Source organism: Heloderma suspectum, chromosome 7, assembly GCF_057233095.1.
Source record: "Heloderma suspectum isolate Gila_16-S chromosome 7, 16-S_ref, whole genome shotgun sequence".
NCBI classification, from domain to species: domain Eukaryota; kingdom Metazoa; phylum Chordata; class Lepidosauria; order Squamata; family Helodermatidae; genus Heloderma; species Heloderma suspectum.
Window position 1 is genome coordinate 103,477,062 of NC_139464.1, and position 20,242 is coordinate 103,497,303.

At 44.0% G+C, this 20,242-nt stretch overlaps 1 protein-coding gene across 1 annotated transcript in view; it reads left to right on the forward strand.

The window, feature by feature from the left end:
• Positions 1–1,421: 1,421 nt before the first annotated feature.
• The window catches only part of LAMB1 (laminin subunit beta 1), a 97,231-nt gene continuing 78,410 nt past the window's right edge, over positions 1,422–20,242 (forward strand). Inside the window, exons 1-4 of the mRNA XM_084811029.1 lie at positions 1,422–1,483; positions 5,616–5,788; positions 14,912–15,047; positions 20,100–20,173. Of these exons, the coding sequence (XP_084667155.1) occupies positions 1,447–1,483; positions 5,616–5,788; positions 14,912–15,047; positions 20,100–20,173 (420 nt within the window). The 5' untranslated portion in view covers positions 1,422–1,446. The remainder of the gene's footprint in view (positions 1,484–5,615; positions 5,789–14,911; positions 15,048–20,099; positions 20,174–20,242) is intronic.

Sequence of the window (20,242 nt, forward strand, 5' to 3'; positions counted from 1 at the left end):
AGTACATCCCATTGAACCCAATGAGACTTACTACTGAGTAACCCTATAAACACATTGTGTACGTCTGCAATCTTACTTCAATACACCAGTAGGACTTCTAGGTAAAGATATGTAGGATGGCACTGTTAGGGTGCAATCCTATGCATATTTAGACAGAAAAGATCCTACAACTTCCAGCACTCCCCAGCCAGCATGCTGGGAATTGTAGAACCTTTTTCTGTCTAAACATGCATAGGATTGTGCTCTTGATTAGATTAGACTGTGCTAGGAACAAGGTTGATTTTAAGTATCAAAGGCTGCTGGCACAAAGAAACTACAATGGCTGTTCTCCCATTTAAAAAAAAAAATCTATCCGTTACTTGGATCTGAGTCCAGCACTGAACAGAACACTTCGGTCCCTGTGAGGCCGAAAGCAGAAGAGAAATCTGGCACTAAACCTTGAACACACACAAAACAAATACAAAGTACTTGGAATAAGACATTGAGATGGAGTCATCTTCTCTTATACCATACATGGAGACAACTACTTACAAGGAACAAAACACATTTTGGGTTGCGATGGCTAAAGTTACTACTGTTCATGGCCTAATACCTCCTGCGCTCCATTGGAAGACTCTTACGAATTATAAATTTTGGAGCCTCAATAAGATGCCCTGTACAAGACGTATATACTGGGACCCCCATTCAGTGTGAGCAGAGCAAACAGCTTATTTTACGCGCACACACAACCTAGACTTTACTATTCAATACACATAAATCGTAAAGTATCACTAATGTACTGGCTTTTAAATCTTCAGGGATTGAAACCACATAAGCATACAACATTCGAACTGAAGTGTTATCATTCTAAAACGCTGCCGGGTGTGCGCCCCCTGGGATACTAAACGGAATTCGATCAGGAAATTCGGAGTATGCGCTACCTGTCCTGGTGGCGATTCCGAAGTTTTGCAGGTCCCCCGTGATAGCCCTGGGCCAACCCACAAGCACGCCCGAAGTGAAGCCCTACATCTAAATATGTGCCGCAGAAATAACCCGAAGGCGCCAAGCTCCGCGCCCGACTGCTCGGTAAACAACTGTCAGAAGGCAGCGCTGGCGCGCAGACAAAGGACAGGCGCTCCCGAGCGAAACTCTCGAGGGTCTCTCGGCCCCCGGAGCAGCCCGGGCGGCAGGCGCTGGCCCAGCCCCTCTGGCGCTTGCGCGGTGGAGCCCGCCCCCCTCGCCTCGCGCCCCCTCGCCCGGCGTCACACGCGCGCTCCGGCTGGAAGGAGGGAGGCGCGCCAAAGGGCGAGGAGAGGAGGGTCGGCGCGCGTCCCGCCCCGCCCCGCCCCGCCCCGCCGAGCTGTGCGGCGGGCCCCCCGCAACTCCGTTGTTTTCTTCGTCCTCTGCGGACAGAGAGGTGAAGCTGGGCGGCTCCTTTCCCCCCTCGTCCCTGGCAGAAGTGCTGAGATGGGGCTCCTCCAGGTGCATGTTTGCTGTGTCCTAGGTAATTCCGTATTATTACTTTTAAGAAGCAGTCTCCTGCCTTATCGTTGTAGGCAGCTGGTGTGGTTGAGAAGAACTTGGCTGTATTGGAGCAGCACTTTAGTTCTTCACTGAAAACGGCCTTTTGGGGGGACAAATTTCAGATCTGTGGCAGGAGAGAGCGCTGTAGTAGCTGCGTTTGTTCACGGCCATCCCTTATTCTAGCTACAGTTGTCAGCCCCAGCCCGTCACCCTCTGTTTCTGACCGTTCTCTTCCCCGCCGCTCGCTTGCGATTGCGAGCTCTTTGGGGCACAGACCGTGCATACTCCTAACACTGCAATTTTCTTATGTACGATCAAGTAAGCGATGGCCTCCAAAAGCACATCTAACACGCTAGCCTGGAAGTTCCATTCAATGGGACATTCGTGATTTATAATCGTATGCCGACTTCCATAGGAGTAAGCCCCCCTGAACAGGAGGACTTACGTCCGAGTGAACGCGCATAGGATCCGCTTGTCAGATTTTAACCATGTGCACGTTAATGTGGGAGTAAGTTCTGCGGAACCCAGCGGACTTCTGAATAAATATGCGGAGGACCGAGTGGTAAGGCTACAGACGTGTAACATTTATGTGGGAGGCGATTGCTTAACATGGTGGGCTTACTGCTGAGTAAACGCTGTGAACAGGTTAAGCTTGGGAACTAAGGCTGCGATCCTGTGCATACTTTCCTTGTGAGTAATACCCATTGAGCAGTGGGAAACTTACTTCCGAGTCAACATTTGAGGCTTCAGATTTTATGCATAGGGTTACTGCTAAACATCCGCCAGTCTTAGGTGTCACCTCTGTACTACGTTGGGGGCGAGGTCGTGTTCTTGGGAGTGTCCACGCTGTCGTCGTGCCCCCCCCCACTCCTTTCCAAGTGATGCTAAGAACAGATTTAAATCTAGAATGCATCACTTATGAGAATTACGTGGACGCTAAAGAAGAACAGGACCATTAAAAACAAAACACAACCCTATGGGTTGTATCCAACGCTAGTCATAACTTGTCCCATTCATTTAAATGGGTCTACTCTAAGTAGGACTAACATTGGATACAACCCTAAAGATACATAGTAGTCAACGTAGGTTTTACATTAGGTTTATGGATCTGGAAATCTCAAACAACCAAAAACTGCTTAGGCTACAATACTTACCAAGGAATAAGCCCCATTGAGCTCAGTAAGACCTACGTCTGAGTAGACCTACATGGGATCGCGCTGATCAGCGTTCTGAATGGAAACAGTTTCATGCGATACGCAGGAAATGCAACCCCTAATTTAAACTCTCTTTTCTTTCAAATCGCCAGTATACTGCACATTCCAGAGTACCCCTTGGGCAGCCCCCAAAGAATCGGAGAAGCTCCTTTATTTAAAACGACCCCCCACCCCGCGCTTTCTTGAAACCACTCGCACCTTAAAACGGAGCGACCCCTTTACTTTTTCCTCTGACAACGCATCGTAGCTATGCCTGCGGAGAAGCGCGACCCATTGAGTTCAGTGGGGCTTTCCGCTCCCAGGCAAGCGCGCATAAGATTGCAGCCGTGGTGGTTTTCGGAAGTTCCCGCCGGATTCCTGCTCCTTCACGGAGCCGGTGGTGCACGTAACACACCCTCCCTTGTGTGTGCGCGTGCATCTCCCCCGGAGGAAGGTCGGCGTGGGCTTTGGAAGAGGAGTCGTCTGGCGCCATATGGCTTTAATTGCCTGCTTGTTCTTCGCCGCTGGATGGTCCCCATCGCAGCTGGATTGTGTTCCCCTCGCTTGACGGGAAGGGCAGAAAGGAGGGAGGGAGCTTTAAGGAGACCCAGATGGAGTTACCCGCGGGGAGAAGTTGGAGGGATTTTTTTTAGAGCTCCATCAGGGGGAACTTTTCTCTCAGGAAGTCAGTGTAGCTGCGGCGACGCCTCCTTCTCCAGAGAAGTGCAAAACTCTCAAACTTTTCATTGGCATATCTTCACAGCGCAGTCCTGTATGTGTCTACTCAGAAGGTAAAATCCACCGCAAGCCCTGCTTGGAGCAAACCCACTGAAATGAATGGGACTTAAGTTAGTCATGACTAACTTATATCTCATTCATTTCAAAGGGTGTACTGTAAGTAGGTTGATTTTACCTGAAGATAAATCTCATTTGATTTCAGTGGGGTTTGCTTCCAGGTATAGGATACATACTTATCTAGGAGAAAATCCCAGGGCTTACTTCTGAGTAGAAAGTCTCCCTAAACTCAATGGGGCTTACTTCTGAGGAGACATATACAGGATCGCACTGTAAGCTAGTCAAACACGTGCAAGCTGTGATTTGCCCGGTGACTAATATTGACTCTAACAATTCAACCCTATGGATATTTACACAAAAGTCTATTTTCTTTTACTTATTTCACTTATGTCCTGCCTTTCCTCCAGGGCGGTGAAGGCAGCAGCACAAGATTCTCTTCCCCCTCCCCCTTTTTATCCAGTCTAGTAACCCTGTAAAGCTGAGGGAGAGTGTGCTGGCCTAAGGTCGCTTTCTGGATGGAGTGAGGATTTGAACCTGGGTTTTCTTCATCTGAGGGCAGAGAAAAGGCCTACAGCTCCCAGCATTCCCCAGCCAGCAAAGTTGTAGGCCTTGTTTCTGTCTAAACATGCTTAGGATTGCACCCTTAGTCTGACATCCTAACAACTCCACCACAGTGGCTTTATTTCTCACTGTGCTCAGTGGGACATAGTTATTCCAAGTAAGGAAATAGGAAGGAGGTAGAGCCAAAATAGTAACAATTCCAGACAGTGTTAAAACCAGGCAAATGGTAACTCTGCCTTGGAATGGGTCTGAGGGAAAGGATTAACAATCCTTTGGAACTGCCTTATATATCTTCCTAGCAGAAGGTTCCTGTGTCTTTATCTGCTGAATGAAAGACAGAAATTCAGCGGGCAAAGTGTTTTTTTATTACTGAACCTGCATTACAGGAAAAGTGTCAGCTGTTGAATACTTGCCTGTCCTACAACTGTTAAAGATGTAGGAGCCCTACTAGAAAGAAAGATGGCAACTCTTCTCCTCTCTGACTTCTCCTGTTCCTATCCTGACTGAGAAATTTGTCACAGTGCTCAGATTATAAAATGAATATTGCAGATAGCTGGAAAGTCAGAAGATATGGGCGAAATGTTTTTTTTTTTTTTTTACTACTCTTTCTTCAGTATGGTTAGATACATTTAAACTGAGAGGAAATTAACAACAACACCTACTATAGATACCTTTCACTTTTTGTTCAGCGTAATACATAGGTACTCGAGGCTAAGACCACTCAAAGAGCTGGTGGGGCAGTCCATATGTGGCCAGTTTACCCTACATGTGTTTGGGCTCTTTTTCTATTTGTGGTGACTTACTTAACGTCATGGATGGAAACTTGTGGTCCACCATTTCCCAACTTAATGCACCCGCTCAAACAGCTTTCTAAAGTGGTGCACTAAACTGAGGACTAGTTGTAGGATGAAATGCTCTGATATTGTTTCATCAGCTCACTATTCCACATGCCTTACCACAGATGGAAATGAAACAAGGTGGGATGAACAGTCCTGGGATAATGGGTGATTTTATGGCCACTGTATTTTCAATAAGTTTGATTTTTCCTACTTGTACAATGTAGGATGGCCACAAAATCTGGAATGCTTTGATTCCACTTTAGGACAGGAATGGTTGACTTAGGTAAAATGTGCCTGCCCACTTGCAAGTTCATTAACATAATGGCAGATATTGCTTATTGTTTAAGGGAGTGGTCACCTGACGCTGTCACACTTCCATAGGGCATAACGTATATTCCAGCCAGCATTCCCCAACTTGGTGCCCTCCAGATGTGTTGGACTAAAACTCTGATCATCTCTAGCCAGCATGACCAATGCCTGAGGATGAGATGAGTTGTTGCCTGAGGATGAGATGAGTTGTTGTCTAATACATCTGGAGGGCACCAGGTTAGGGAAAGCTGGGATATCCCTTAAACCAGAACAACACAAATCAGTCCCTTACTTTTTGAGTCTGAGATCTAGTGCCCAGTGTGTAAGGTGAAGTTAATCATATTCCCACCACTGAAACACTTTCTCTTCCCCAGGCTAATCTACTCTTGGCCTTTCCTTTATCTCCCTGTTCTAGGCCTCTGGGCCACTGTAGTAGCTCAGGAACCAGAATACAGCTATGGATGTGCTGAAGGGAGCTGCTATCCAGCCACAGGAGACTTGCTGATTGGCCGAGCTGACAAGCTAACTGTGACCTCCACATGTGGGCTCCAAAGGCCTGAACCATATTGCATTGTGAGCCACCTTCAGGTAAGCCCTAGCAGAAGGAGGCACTAGGAGAGGAGCATCCAGCTTATAACTGGAAGACAATCCATCATAATAGTCCTGTGTGTCTCTTCCTCCTCCTCGGTTGACCAAGCAGCCCCACACCCCCCTAGATAAGTAGAAACATCTGGCGCTGTCTACGGACTGAGAGGAAGCAGACTTATCCCTTGGGCTCAGACTTGTTTGTACAGTTGCATGTGTCCCACAATTTCCTGCCCTTGTTTGTTTTTGCTCCCTGAATGCACCGAACAACCTTCTCCCAGGATTATTAGGATTGTGAGCCTTCCTTTCTGGCAGCCCCAGCTGTGATACCAACAAAAACTCTTATCTCAAATTGCTGAGAGTTCTGTTCCAAAATACAGACAATCCTAGGAAATATACCACAACTTGATTCTGTTAGCACTAATAAAAGCTCTTAGCTCTAATTTAAAAATCTTTGTCTTTGGGCATGTCTAGATAGACAAACTTCTCCCATTCCTTTTCCCCTGGTTCAGCTTCTTTTAATGCCAAAGTGAAGTCATTTTAGTGCCAAAATGAAGGTGCAGCATGGTATGAAAAAATCTCATGCCACAATTGCGTCTCAAGTTACTTGGCCAGTGCTAGCCCAAAATATTTGGATGCCCAAAGCAGTTGCAGAATGCAGTTCAAGCAATTCATCTCAGGATCCCTCATGATGCTACACTGAAGTGTAACTCTTGAGCTGAGCTGCTTCACTGGAGCCTCTAAATCTCGGGCGGGGGGGATGTGCATAGTTAGGAACCAATATCTGCTTTTATTTAGTATTATTTTTTCATACTACATTGAGGCTTTAATCCACAAACTATTTTTCCAGAATAGACCAGCTGAAGTCTGTGGTATACTCTAAAGCTTCTCTGAAGTATGCGATTTATAAATTGCAGCAGAAGTAAAAATTGAGCAATCAAATGAAATAAAAAATAATAAACTGAAAAGTTGTGTGGCTCTTGACCCATCTAAATAATACTATATGGATTACAAACTCTTCGGTGAGTTTTTAAGACTTTCACTTTGAAATTCGATTTAGCATGTTGTAACATTCTGCAAGTTCTACATTAATTATCACGAATCCTAATGTGACATCGTTCAATTTTAATTTAAAAATTGTTTGAAAGTGAGGTGTAGCTTACCAAATGTGGAAACAATATTCAAATCACATTTCAAAATGGAAAACCATGACTTGTTTTTTAAAAACGCCATGCGTGACTGCATACGGACTGCATACTGCATAGCAGCAGTTTGTCAAAGTCAGTAAAAAGCCCCTTTGAGTGGATAAATCTCATCATCTCTATCTCTGGATCAAGACCATAGGTGAGAGCTGTATGTATGCAATCCTGTGTACACTTGTTGATGTTGTTCAGTCATTAAGTCGTGTCCGACTCTTCATGACCCCATGGACCATAGCACGCCAGGCCTTCCTGTCCTTCGCTCTCTCCCGGAGCATGCTCAAGTTCATATTCATTGCATCGGTGATGCTATCTAGCCATCTCATCCTTTGCGTCCCCTTCTCCTTTTGTCTTCAGTCTTTCCCAGCATGAGGGTCTTTTCCAGCGACTTTTCTCTTCGCATTAGGTGGCCAAAATATTTGAGCTTCAGTTTCAGTATCTGTCCTTCCAATGAGCACTCAGGGTTGATTTCCTTTAGGATGGACTGATTTGACCTCCTTGCAGTCCAGGGGACTCGTAAGAGTCTTCTCCAGCACCACAGTTCAAAAGCATCAATTCTTCGGCGCTCAGCTTTCCTTATAGTCCAGCTCTCACAGCCATACATTACTACTGGGAAAACCATAGCTTTGATTATACGGACCTTTGTCAGCAAGGTGATGTCTCTGCTTCTTACTATGCTGTCTAGGTTGGCCATAGCTTTCCTCCCAAGGAGCAAGCGTCTTTTAATTTCATGACTACAGTCACAATCTGCGGTGATCTTGGAGCCCAAGAAAATAAAATCTGTCACTGCTTCCATTTCTTCCCCTTCTATCTGCCAGGAAGTCATGGGGCCAGATGCCATGATCTTAGTTTTTTTAATGTCGAGTTTCAAACCAGCTTTTGCACTCTCCTCTTTCACCCTCAACAAGAGGCTCTTGAGATCCTCTTCACTTTCTGCCATTAGGGTGGTATCACCTGCGTATCTGAGGTTGTTGATAATTCTCCCGGCAATCTTAATTCCGACCTGTGATGCATCCAACCCGGCGTTTCTCATGATGTACTCTGCATATAAATTAAATAAACAGGGCGACAATATGCAACGTTGCCCTTATTTTCGCCGTAGTTTACGTAAATGTTTACGTAGACTACACGTGTCAAAATAGGGAACGGAAATGGCGGCGCCCATGGGCACCGCCATTTCCGTACGTGCTTTTTTTTTTCCTCCCAAAGTCCGCCGTGATAGGCTACGTAAACATTTACGTAGCCTATCACGGTGTTTTTTGAAAATCTAGCTATGATAGGCTACGTAAAGCTTTACGTAGCCTATCATGTTTGTTGTTGTTGTTTTTTTTACACTTGGAAATGGCGGCGGTGGCAGCCGGTTGGAAGACCGGCCGCCGCCGTCGCACCGCCGCCGGCAGCCGCCGCCACCGGGGACATTCGCCGAAGGTAAGTCCCATCCCGGGGGGGGGTGGAGGGCAGACCGTTTCTCCACCAATTTCGGGGGGCCGAATGCGTTGGCATTCGGCCTCCTGGAGATTCGTGGAAAAATTCTCCCAACATCCCTACTTTAGCATAGTCAATAAAGCAGAAATAGACTTTTTCTGGAATTCTCTGGCTTTCTCCTTGATCCAGTGAATGTTGGCGATTTGATCTCTAGTTCCTTTTCCTCTTCGAAACCCAGCTTGTACTTCCGGTAGTTCTCGGTTCACATGCTGCTGAAGCCTAGCTTGTAGGATTTTGAGCATCACCTTGCTGGCATGTGAAATGAGCGCAATTGTATGGTAGTTTGAACACTCTTTGGCATTGCCCTTCTTTGGAATTGGAATGTAAACTGACCTTTTCCAGTCTTGTGGCCACTGCTGAGTGTTCCAAATTTGTTGGCATATTGAGTGCAGCACTTTAACAGCATCATCTTTTAGGATTTTAAATAGCTCAGCTGGAATACTGTCATCTCTGCTAGCTTTGTTGTTAGTAATGCTTCCTAAGGCCCACTTGACTTCACTCTCTAGGATGTCCAGCTCAAGTTCAGTGACCGCACTATCATGGCTATCAGGGACATTAAGCTCTCTCCTGTATAGTTCTTCTGTGTATTCTTTCCACCTCTTCTTAATCTCATCTGCTTCTGTTAGGTCCCTGCCTTCTTTGTCCTTTATCATACCCGTCTTTGCACAAAACGTTTGCTTGAGATCTCCGATTATCTTGAAAAGATCTCTAGTCTTTCCCATTCTATTGTTTCCCTCAATTTCTTTGCATTGTTCATTTAAGAAGGCCTTCTTGTCTCTCCTTGCTATTCTCTGGAACTCTGCATTCAGTTGGATATATCTTCCCCTTTCTCCCTTGCTTTTCACTTCCCTTCTTTCCTCAGCTACTTGTAAAGCCTCATCAGACAGCCACTTTGCTTTCTTGCATTTCTTTTTCTTTGGGATATGATTTAGGTCATACCTGAATGGTTTAGTGGTTTTCCCTACGTTCTTCAATTTAAGCCGAAATTTTGCAACAAGAAGCTCATGATCTGAGCCACAGTCAGCTCCAGGTCTTGTTTTTACTGACTGTATAGAGCTTCTCCATCTTTGGCTGCAAAGGACATAATCAATCTGATTTCGATATTGACCATCTGGCGATATCCATGTGTAGAGTCGCCTCTTGTGCTGTTGGAAAAGAGTGTTTGCCATAATCAGCATGTTCTCTTGGCAAAACTCTATTAGCTTTTGTCCTGCTTCATTTTGTACACCAAGGCCATGCTTGCCTGTTATCCCAGTTATTTCTTGACTTCCTACTTTAGCATTCCAATCCCCTGTGATGAAAAGGGCATCTTTTTTTGGTGTTAGTTCTAGAAGGTGTTGTAGGTCTTCATAGAACCGATCAACCTCAGCTTCTTCAGCCTCAGTGGTTGGGGCATAGACTTGAATTACTGTGATGTTGAATGGTTTGCCTTGGATTCGTACACTTGTGTACACTTACAAGGGAGTAAATCCCATAGAACACAGTAAGATTACTTCTGAGGAAACATGCATAGGATTGTGCTGTCAGTGTCTTGTTAGTTCTTATAGCTAATAATCCTGTGTGTTTTTGTGTGAGGAAGAAAGAAAGGATTTTCTGCATCAGGGTCAAAGGCCGTGGCTCTGTTCAGAACAAGGCATCTTTAAGAGTCCAGGTCCCAATGAATTGTGAAAATATGCCAAATTTCAGCTAAAGTTATTAACACTTACATTAGAATTGTTTACACTCTGGGAGTGTTATAACGCATTTACAATGTGTCCAATATATTAATAAGAAACATTCAGTTGATTTTTTTTCCTCCCAGGCATGACATATGAAAGCTGTCTAGACTATTTCCTCATCCACAGTCTCTAGCAAGATCTATAGTTAAAATTTTAGTAATTTCAGGGTGGTTATAGGTATAGATCTAAGGGATACAATATAAGCAAACCATTCTTTTTCTAGAGCATTGTTTAAATACAAAAAGAATATATATTTTAATAAAGAAGAATAACTAATACTTTTTTTTTTTAACCAAATAGAAAGTGATATAGCTAAACCTCACACATGTAAAAAAAAGAAAACCAAGAAAAAATAGAACTGAATACAGATTTTTCTGTTTAAAAATCTGGTAAGGTTGCAGAGCAGTTTTTAAACTGACTTCTGGGGAAAAGCTGACTGGAATTAAGGAGCATCTGGTTTGGGAAAATTCACTCCTTAGGGATGATGGTGAAAATGTTTCATGTTACCCAAGTGGGGATGGGGTAAAACTTGCAAATAAGGATATAGAAATAAATGGAAGTTATTTGAAGAAACCAAAGAGTTGTAGGAGAAAATTGTACACCAGACAGCCATTTGCAAATTTTATTTATTTACTTATTTAAAGTATTTTTATGCTGCTCCTGACCAAAAAAGGCTTCCAGAGTAGCTTACATGTAATCAATAAAATAAGACAGCCTCTGTCCCCAGGCTTACAATCTAAAAAGGCACAACACACAAGAAAAAATGTATGGGGAGGGAAGAGGGGAAAAAACAGTTTTTTCAGCAGGGCTGGTGGAATGGCCCTGCTCTCCCTCTCATCTCCCTCAGCTGGAATTAAGAGAGTTAATTTCTGTCTTTCCTCCTTTCCCCTATTTATTCATCTTAGGGTTCCCTGCTTCCACCTTTCCATATTTTTGTGTGTGTAATATTTATTCAACATTATCACATTATATAAATTTTAGTACCTATTCTAAAATTCTGCTGTTGGTGCTGTTTTTAAATCAGCTTAAATTAGGCTATTTTATAAGACTCACTGATAGTGCAATCCTATCAGTGTCTACTCAGAAGTAAGCCCATTAAATTCAGTGGGGCTTGCTCTTGGGTATAGAACTGCAGCCTGTGTCAGCCTGACAGTCTCAAGACATCCAGAAGTTAAGTGTCACCTGGTAGAGTACTCTGTGTCCTCCGAGGTTTTAACCTGTGATTTAAAAAAAAAGGGGGGGAGCAATAGCCAGTCACTGGAGAGGCCATGTGACCTACTTTACAGAGGGCTGTCAGAGGTCATTCCTCTATTTGAAGGCATCCTCTATTTTAGGAGTGGGAAACTTCGGGCTCGAGGGCCAAATTTGGCTCTCCAGGGGTCCCAATCCAGCCCTCTGGGGTTCCCTAGTAGTCCTTGGGTGCATCCTGTAATCTATCCTGAGACTAGTGAGGCCAATCCAGGAATGTCCGCGCAACTCCTGCTCTCCATCTTTAGAGTGTTATAAATTACAGACTTTGGAGCAACAACATCATGCCCATTTTTTTCTGCCTGTCCCCTGTTTTGTTTAACATCCAGCCTGACTGAAAGTTCTAGAGCACTCGAAAGCTTGCTCATGACTTTGTGACAGTTTGATCTTAATAAAAGTATTGCCATACTATGGCTTTTACACCTTTTCAAAGCAATCAGTCAATCACCACAGCCTCTCAAATAATTCATGAAAGATAAATCAGAGGTGCACAGAATGTCTCACCTCCAGTTTAAAGGCACTGGACAATATCTTATTGGTACTAGTGTTAATCTAAGTTACATTGCACTAGCATAAGCTACCTGTAGCACAATGCCGTTCCCTGGAAAACTCATCATTCCAGCAAGTACTATTGGCATTGAGCTAGAGGCAGTTTAAGCTAGCCCAACATAATTTACATTAGCGCTAATGCAGAATAGGATATTGCCCTCGGAGACCAATAAAATACAGTAGTAGTTTCAAGCATCCTTGGCAGTATCATTTTACTATAACATATAGCATCACTGACACAATGAATGTGAACTTGAGCAGGCAGGGCGTACTATGGTCCTGAACAACAACAAGCCTGAACAACAACAACTGCCTGTCCATTTAAAAGAAAGGGGTATGCAAATGTCTTCAGTCATATGCATGTCCTGGCATCATATTCAAGCAACAGCTGGAGCTGGATAAGAGAACAATAGAAGGCAAATATGTAGGGTCAATTGAATGCATGTTTCCAGGAATGCTTGGGGGCAGTTATATGCAAATAGCCTGCGGGCTGGCTCAGATAAAGGTGCTATAAATCTTTTAAAAACAACTCTGAGCCTTCAGGTCTTAATGTAAATTGAGCGAGTGAGAAGCCTTCCCTGGAAGTGACACTGGCCTTAATCCTGAATGATGCTGAGGATCAAGTCATGAGTGTTGTCAGATGACCACAGTACTTATCCATTTCAAAGTATATGTAAGTGAGAATTTCCCCAGAAAGTCCAACATGTTCTCATTTTATTTCAGAAGCAGAAATGTTTAAAAAATGAAATTACTCAAGAGAAAGTTGTAAGGGAGAGTCAGGAGGGAAATTGTTGAGGAAGCTTATAGGTTATTTAAAACCATGGTAATAGAAGCTCAGATAGAATGCATACATAAACCAGGAAAGGTACTAAGAAGTCTAAGAAGATGCTAGTAGTATTAATGAGCACAGCCAAGGAAGGTATGAAAGCTAAGAAGCAAGGCTGGCCCAAGGCGCTTCGGTGCTTCCAAGAGGGAGCAGCGAGTGGCACTGCTATCCCAGTCAAGGTGCACAATACCCAAGGCCAGCCAAGCTATTTTAGAATCTGAGGCAGAAAATCCCACAAGGACCTCTTCCCTTCCCTGGCAGTAAAAATACAATAATAATCCATTAAATAACTAACCATTTCCTTTCATGATACTCAAACTCAGCTGCCTGAGGCAGCTCTCTCACTTATGGTAGGGACAGCCCTGGCCAGGAGTCTTTTCTTCAAAAATGGGAGTTTTTCCCAAATGTGAATAAAAAGTAGCGCAAACTCTAGCTAAAGAAATGGAAGTTGACAAGGAATATGAAAAGGTTTTGGGAAGCATATTGCTAAAAGCACTAAGATAAACAATAAACATTTATTTAAATACTCCAGAAGCAGGGAGGCTGCCGGATCATTAGACAACATGGAAGTGTTTTCTGAAGGCAAATAGAAATTGAAAAGGAACTGAATGATTTAGGCCAGTTCAGATTATTGTTGTTTTTCACCAGCAGTGTGCATGGTGCTTTACAGAGTACAAGAGAGCAGAACTCTGCTCTGAGGAACTTACAATCTAAAATTCAACACAGGGAAAAGAACAAAGGACAGGGAGGAAGTGAATGAATGTAGGGATAACAGGTTGTTCAGTTGCACATGCTTAGGTTTAGTTACAGTCTGAGTTACAGTAGGGTAGCCTTCCCCAAGCTGGTGCCCTCCAGATGTTTTGGACTACAGTTCTCAGGATTTTGGACCATTTGGTTATGCCAGCAGTGGCTGATGGGAGGTGAAGTCCAGAACATCTGGAGGGCACCAGGTTGGGGCGTGGGAACTAGGGGGCTGTGCCAAAGGATTCACAGAGCAAGTGAGTTTTGAGAAGATTTTGGATGAAGTAAAAGAGGTTCCCTAGGAGGCAGTTCCAAACATATGGGCAACAAGGGAGGGATCTTTGGAGAGACAAGGAGACCTTGGGATGGTGGAGGATTTTAGAGCTGGAATCAAGATCACAGTGAAGATCACAAGATATAAAGATGGAGATATAAGGAGTGGGCAAGAGCATGGAGGGCTTTGAAGGTAAGGACACGGAGCTGGAGCAGGATCCAGAAGTGGGCAGGAAGACAGTACAGGAATTTAAGGGAAAGTGTTATGTTATCAGAGCAAGAGAGAGGTGGATGAATTTGTTTGTTTGTTTGTTTGTTTGTTTGTGACACTTATATGTCACTGAATATAATAAAATCCCTCAGTATGGCAGCAGCATGGTTTATATGAGGTTTGTTTAACTCTAAATTAACCCATAGTGGCCAGGTTTGTGCATAACATGGCAACCCCCCACGTGCGCCAATTTGGGGTTGCATATTCAAAATGGCACACAGCACATGCTCATCGAGGTTAAACAACCCATGGTGAGTTCAGCGTGTCATGCGAACCGGGCCACTGTAATCCGCCTGCCCCTTTATCCTCAAACTTACACAGTTGCATAAAAGCTGTGTGCATGTTTAAATTAAAACAAGATATTGCCAAATGCTTTATTAATAGAAGCCAGTTATTGTGAGGTGCCATCCACAAAAGCCTATCACTTCACTGACATGGCCTTCCCACAAGCCAGTGCAGGCAGCTGAGCCCTAGCAGATCGCAGGGGAATACCTGGGGTTGGCTACTACAGGGTGCTAGTGTCGTACTGCTGCCGTGGGCGCTACTCTCTGAAGGGTTGGAGTGGAACAGTTGCAACAGAATTGAGTGCTAAAAACCTGTATGTCCTGGAGAAGCACTGTTGAAACCAGTTTTCCGAGTCACTGCATGATCATAGCAGACAGGCTGTGTTCCTTGGACCCCACTATGCCTTGTGTTTGCCAGGGCTGTAAGGACGTTTCAGCATAACATGGTTGTGAATTGGGCACAAGGTGGAATTTCGGTGGTGGCAGTCAGAAATTGTAGCCTCCGCAAGAATGACTTGTCTGTTTATTTCAGGAGGACAAAAAATGTTTCATATGCGATTCAAAGGACCCATTCCATGAGACACTCAACCCCGATAGCCATCTCATTGAAAATGTGGTGACGACCTTTGCTCCAAACCGTCTTAAGCTGTGGTGGCAGTCAGAAAATGGTATGCTGCTGATGTGAGAAGAATTGCTTCATAACCGGCTGCCCTTGATTGATCTTAAATGTTCCTGTGTGCTCATAATTATCTATACAGCTGTCTACCTTGTAATTACTTCTTCTGCTCCATAGAGTTTTGATCCTTTGAAGAGGGGTTGTTTTTCTTTTGTGAAACTAGAGCCTTCAACTAGAGCCATTGAGAGTTTTTCCCAGGCAAAGTTTTCAAAGCCTCAAAATCTTGTTAGGATAAAAAAGCATTTAGTTGTTAAAAGGAATATATTTCACATATGAGACCTGCTCCTCTTCTTTTCACAGGTTAGCATATGAGGAAATGTTTCACCAACAATAATCCCAGTATTGAGTTGTTAGAACAGTCAGGACCTTCTCAGTAGTGGTGCCTAGGTTCTGGAACTCAATCTCCCAGGAGGCTTATTTAGCCCCTTCCCTCCCAGCTGTCAGAAAGGTTGTAAAACCTGTTCAGATGTACTTTTGATGTTGTCTGATGCTCAGAGGATGAGTGGTTTTAATTTGATTTTATAAGGGGCCGCGGTGGCGTAGTGGTTAAGACGCTGAACTGCGGACTGGAAGGTCGGCAGGTCAGCAGTTCGAGACCCAAGTGGTGCGTGACGGAGTGAGCTCCCGTCTCCAGTCCCAGCTCCTGCCAACCTAGCAGTTCAAAAGCAAGAAATTGCAAGTAGATAAATAGGTACCGCTCTGGCGGGAAAGGTAACAGCGCTCCGTGCACCTCGGTGTTCAGTCATGCCGGCCACATGACCACGGAAGCGTCTTCGGACAGCACTGGCTCTTATGCTTAGAAACGGGGATGAGCACTGCACCAGAGATTCGGACACGACTGGTTGGGGACACCTTTTTACCTTTTTATCCAACAATATCATTTTCCAAACTCAGTGCTAGGAGAGCTCTGCTGAATCTTTCCGTTGCGCAAGCAGTTGCACAAGAGTTATGCACAATGGGTAGCACAATAGTTGCAAAAGAGTTATGCACAACAAGTTGTAAAAACCATAATGCACAACCGCTTGCCTGTGTGCTTCTGCAAATGTAACTTTAGTTGGATTCTTCTCTTGGGCATAGTTCAGAACCTAGTTTCCACTAGCACAATATCATTTGCACAAATGGAATTACACAGTTGGATACTGCCCATTGTTAATTTTTTATTATGTTTGTGATCTGCTTTGGAGTCCTCATGTGGGGTTGGAAAGCAGCATATAAATATTAATATAAATGAATATTTATATAAATTGTGTGTTGCAGACTCTCCCATCATCATGCCTTACTAGGAAAAAACTGAAACCTGTTGGTGCAGAAGGGAGTGGAGCAGAAGGAGATCTCCCTCACCTCTGCCACGCCCCTAGAGAGAGATGGGAGAAAGGAATGGAGATTCTGCTTCCTCTGCTCCATCATTTCAGACACAGGATTGGGGACAGGAAGGGTGAAGATTGGGGAGGAGAATGCCTGAAACTGCTAGGAGAGCCCCACTGATATCTACGGGCCATTTAGGCCAAGTTTTTATGTGGAGGGGGGAGGGGTGACACCCAGTAAGCCTTTGGTGCCTCTACCTTAACTACAGGCCCTCAGGCTGCCTGAGCTAAACCCCTCCCCAGTGGGTTATCTGCAAACCGAGGACTTTTAAATAGATAGAAGCTACAATGATAAAGCTTCTTAGAATTCTTCAGTGGAGTATTGCCTGGGTAGACTAGTGGTAAAAAGTTATGGTTTTCTGAAGGAACAAAGAATTTAAACCTCTAAACTTGCAGTATTTACAGAAGTCACAACCACAAACTTAAGAGTTCAGTCAGGACAGTATTAGAGAACGGTTGCATTAACATACCCGCCCAGTCTCCCCATCCCATTTGTCTCATCAGTGTTCAAGTTGTCTTCACAAATCCTGCCTCCAGCACTATTGCAATTTTTTAGAACTAGCAAAGAAGATGGTGCAAGAGTGCTGGAGGCAGGATTTGTGACATTGATGGCAAACCCAGTGTGGTTTCCTCAGTGTGGTTTGTTAACCACGCACAAGCCACCCTGAGAACTCATGGCTTGTTGTTGGGTTGTTCAGGGTAGCTTGTTTTCAGAGTGGTTTGTCATGATGTGCGAATCCGGCAGAGTGGCTTATGCATGGCTTGTCGGAAAGGGCTATAGAGCCACCTACCAAGAGTGGCAAAACCCCAGTCACTCCTTGTGATCTTGCTAGTGCCGCCTCCTGTCTCCATCGTCCCTCACCATCTGCCCCTCCTCTGATACAGTGATAAAAAAATTACACTTACCAGTTTACCCCTCCAGTTCGTTGCCTCTCTAAACAGTGACACCATTTTTTTTCACCTTTGGAGATATTTGTGCGAACTTAACATGTTTTTTTCCCCACCTTTGGGGAGATTTGTGTAAATTTAATGTTTCCCCCACACACACCTTCGGGAGATTTGTGCAAATTTAACTTCTTAAAACTTTGGGGGAGATTTGAACAAATAAGCAGAAACTACTGCAGTTATTCGCAGTAATTACTATGCTTTAGTGAATTTGTGCAAATCTCCTGGAAAGTTTTAAAAATGAAGTTACATTTGTGCAAATCTCCCCAAAGGTGAAAAATAACATTAAATATGCACAAATCTCCCCAAAGGTGAAAAGTCTACAAATAAACCCTCTACTCCACCAGTGAGCACATTTAAATCTTTAGCTTTTAATTAGAAATGCAAATAATCTTGCAACAAAGTGTTATCATTTAAATCGCTAGGGTGGAGTAGGAATCCCACTGAAGGAAAGGAAAGAAGTATTCAGCTTCTGCTTGATTATTTTGTTCATTCACTGACTTCCTTGAGGAATCTATCAGAAACAAAAATCTTGAAAGCCTCATTAGCACCTCATCCATGTGCCAGAGCAAGGAGGGTCCATCTGGTGCTTCTTCATTGTTCCTACTCTGAAGGAAGCCCTGGAGATCTGCTCCCCTGCATTTCCCTTCCACTACACCAGGGGTGGGCAGAAAGTAGATCTCCAGGTGCTTTGGACTTCAACTTCCAGCATTCCTGATTAATGGCCATGCTGGCAGGGGCTTCTGGGAGTTGAAGTCCAAAACATCTGGAGATCTGCCTTCTGCCCATCCCTCCAGTACACCACTGCCTCAGAAGCATAAATATAAGGTAGAGATCTGTTAATTTCACCAATCCTAAAATTACTTTAAATATTAAAATAAAAAATTTGCTAAAGAAGACCCTTCAGTTTTATGACTCTCTGCCACAAAATCTAAGCCAGTATATCCTTTAAGTGCAAGAGACAGGCGGCAGGGGGGGGGGGATAAAATAGTGCTCTCAAAATTTTAAACAGCAATATTTTAAAAATTAAATATGAATAATTATGATTGTTCTTACTGGAGGCGGGTATAATGCAAAAAAAAATTATAAACTAGGCAGAAACCATCATATGTTATTTCTGATATTTGGGGGAATTTCCATGTTGAAACTGCTTCATGTGCCTGTTGCCAAGTTAGAGCAATAAAATTACATGACAGATATTTAGAAAATGGAATGGAAAAAGCTGGAGACATAGGGCTATATCCAATGGTGTTGTTCTGCCAGAGGAAAGGAGACCACTGGTGAACTGGGTTTCGTCTCCCCCATGCAGTCCCCCTGTGCACCCCACAAATCTGCACTGGAGGGTTTGGAGATCATCTGAAGCAGATTTGCAGGGTACATGGGGGCTGCAGGGGAGGGGAGAGGTCAGAGACGTCCTATTGTTAGAGCAGAACGTTGGCTCCAACCCAGAGAGCTTGCATTAGTTAATTCATTGAGGGAGCAATCCTAGGCCACTAGACATTGTCTAGAAGACCATAGGATTTTTCAGTTTCTGGGAACCGAGGTTGGAGCCCTGGCTCCGAGCTCAGTTCCCAGAAACCATGCTGTCTGCCCCCCCCCCCCCGTAGCTGGTGTGGTTCTTCCCCTTCTCCAGCTCAGAAACAGAGTGCAGAGAGGACAAAAGGGCATGGTCCCAGGGGCAGGGAGGGGGAGTAGACCATGGAAGCCTCTTTATGAGGCTTCCTATGTGATGTGCAGGTTCCCACCCTCCCACTCCAAAGTCCCTGGCTAGACACAAGAAATCACACATCTAGCTGAAAATGCAGGGTGGCCAGAGCACAGACGAGAGGATCGCTTCCAGCTCCAACCACCCTGCATAGGGTAGTTGCCAGCCCTTGAGTTCAGAGGCTGACGTCTATCTCCATATGATTGCTCCCTTAGCAAAGTGGAAGTGGCGAGCAGGTGAGAGGCAGTGCACTCACTCGCGCTCAGCCCTGGCAACCCGTAGTTTCGACAACCCGTGCATTATCAGTGAAAACCAGCCCACTAATTTCTTTGATATAACAGGAGGGATGGTATTGGATGTAGTTAGACATTGTATACTTTATAAAGGTTTGCCATTCTTGTCCTGCTATTACTACTAGTATTATCTGAGCAGTTTTGGTCATTGCAACATGTTTGGATAAACTTTGGGTATTATAGCTGTTTATTCATATAAAATGTTGTATAAATGTTAAACAATGTGCTATGCAAGCATCATTATAGCTGCTATAGGGGAACTGGTTGTGAAGAAATATAAGAATGTCAAACATTATGTATTTTGAGGGTGCTCTTTGAATTTTTTAAAAAAGCATAATGCTGGTAACAGTGGTCCTGAACTTTTTTTATTCAGAGTTCTTATGGATTGTTGTAGAATCTCTTTCCAAATAACCGTCCTCAGTATAAGAAGCAGTTGTAGACTTCACACCTACTTCCCTTTCAGCTACATGAATGTTTCCCATATTGACTGTTGTATAACATAATCTCTAGGGAGCTAGCAAATATTATACTTGTTAGCTTCTACAGCAACTAGCTGTTTATTTTGTAGTAATATTAATCTATATGATGCTGTTTCATAATGCTGGAGCCGAAGAAGAAGAAGAGGAGGTTTGACCAGACTGATTTCCCCAAGGAAAAAAAAGATGAAATTTGATGCTTGACAAATGTTCTTGTTTACAATGCAACTTCCTCTCTTCTTTTTTCTCTTGGTCATGTAGGAGTAGAAAATGTAACTATCCAGTTGGATCTGGAGGCCGAATTCCATTTCACTCATCTCATTATGACATTCAAGGTAAAGAATCCGTAACATTCTCTCGAATCACAAATGAGCACTGTAAAATCTGGTACTGGTCACTTAGAG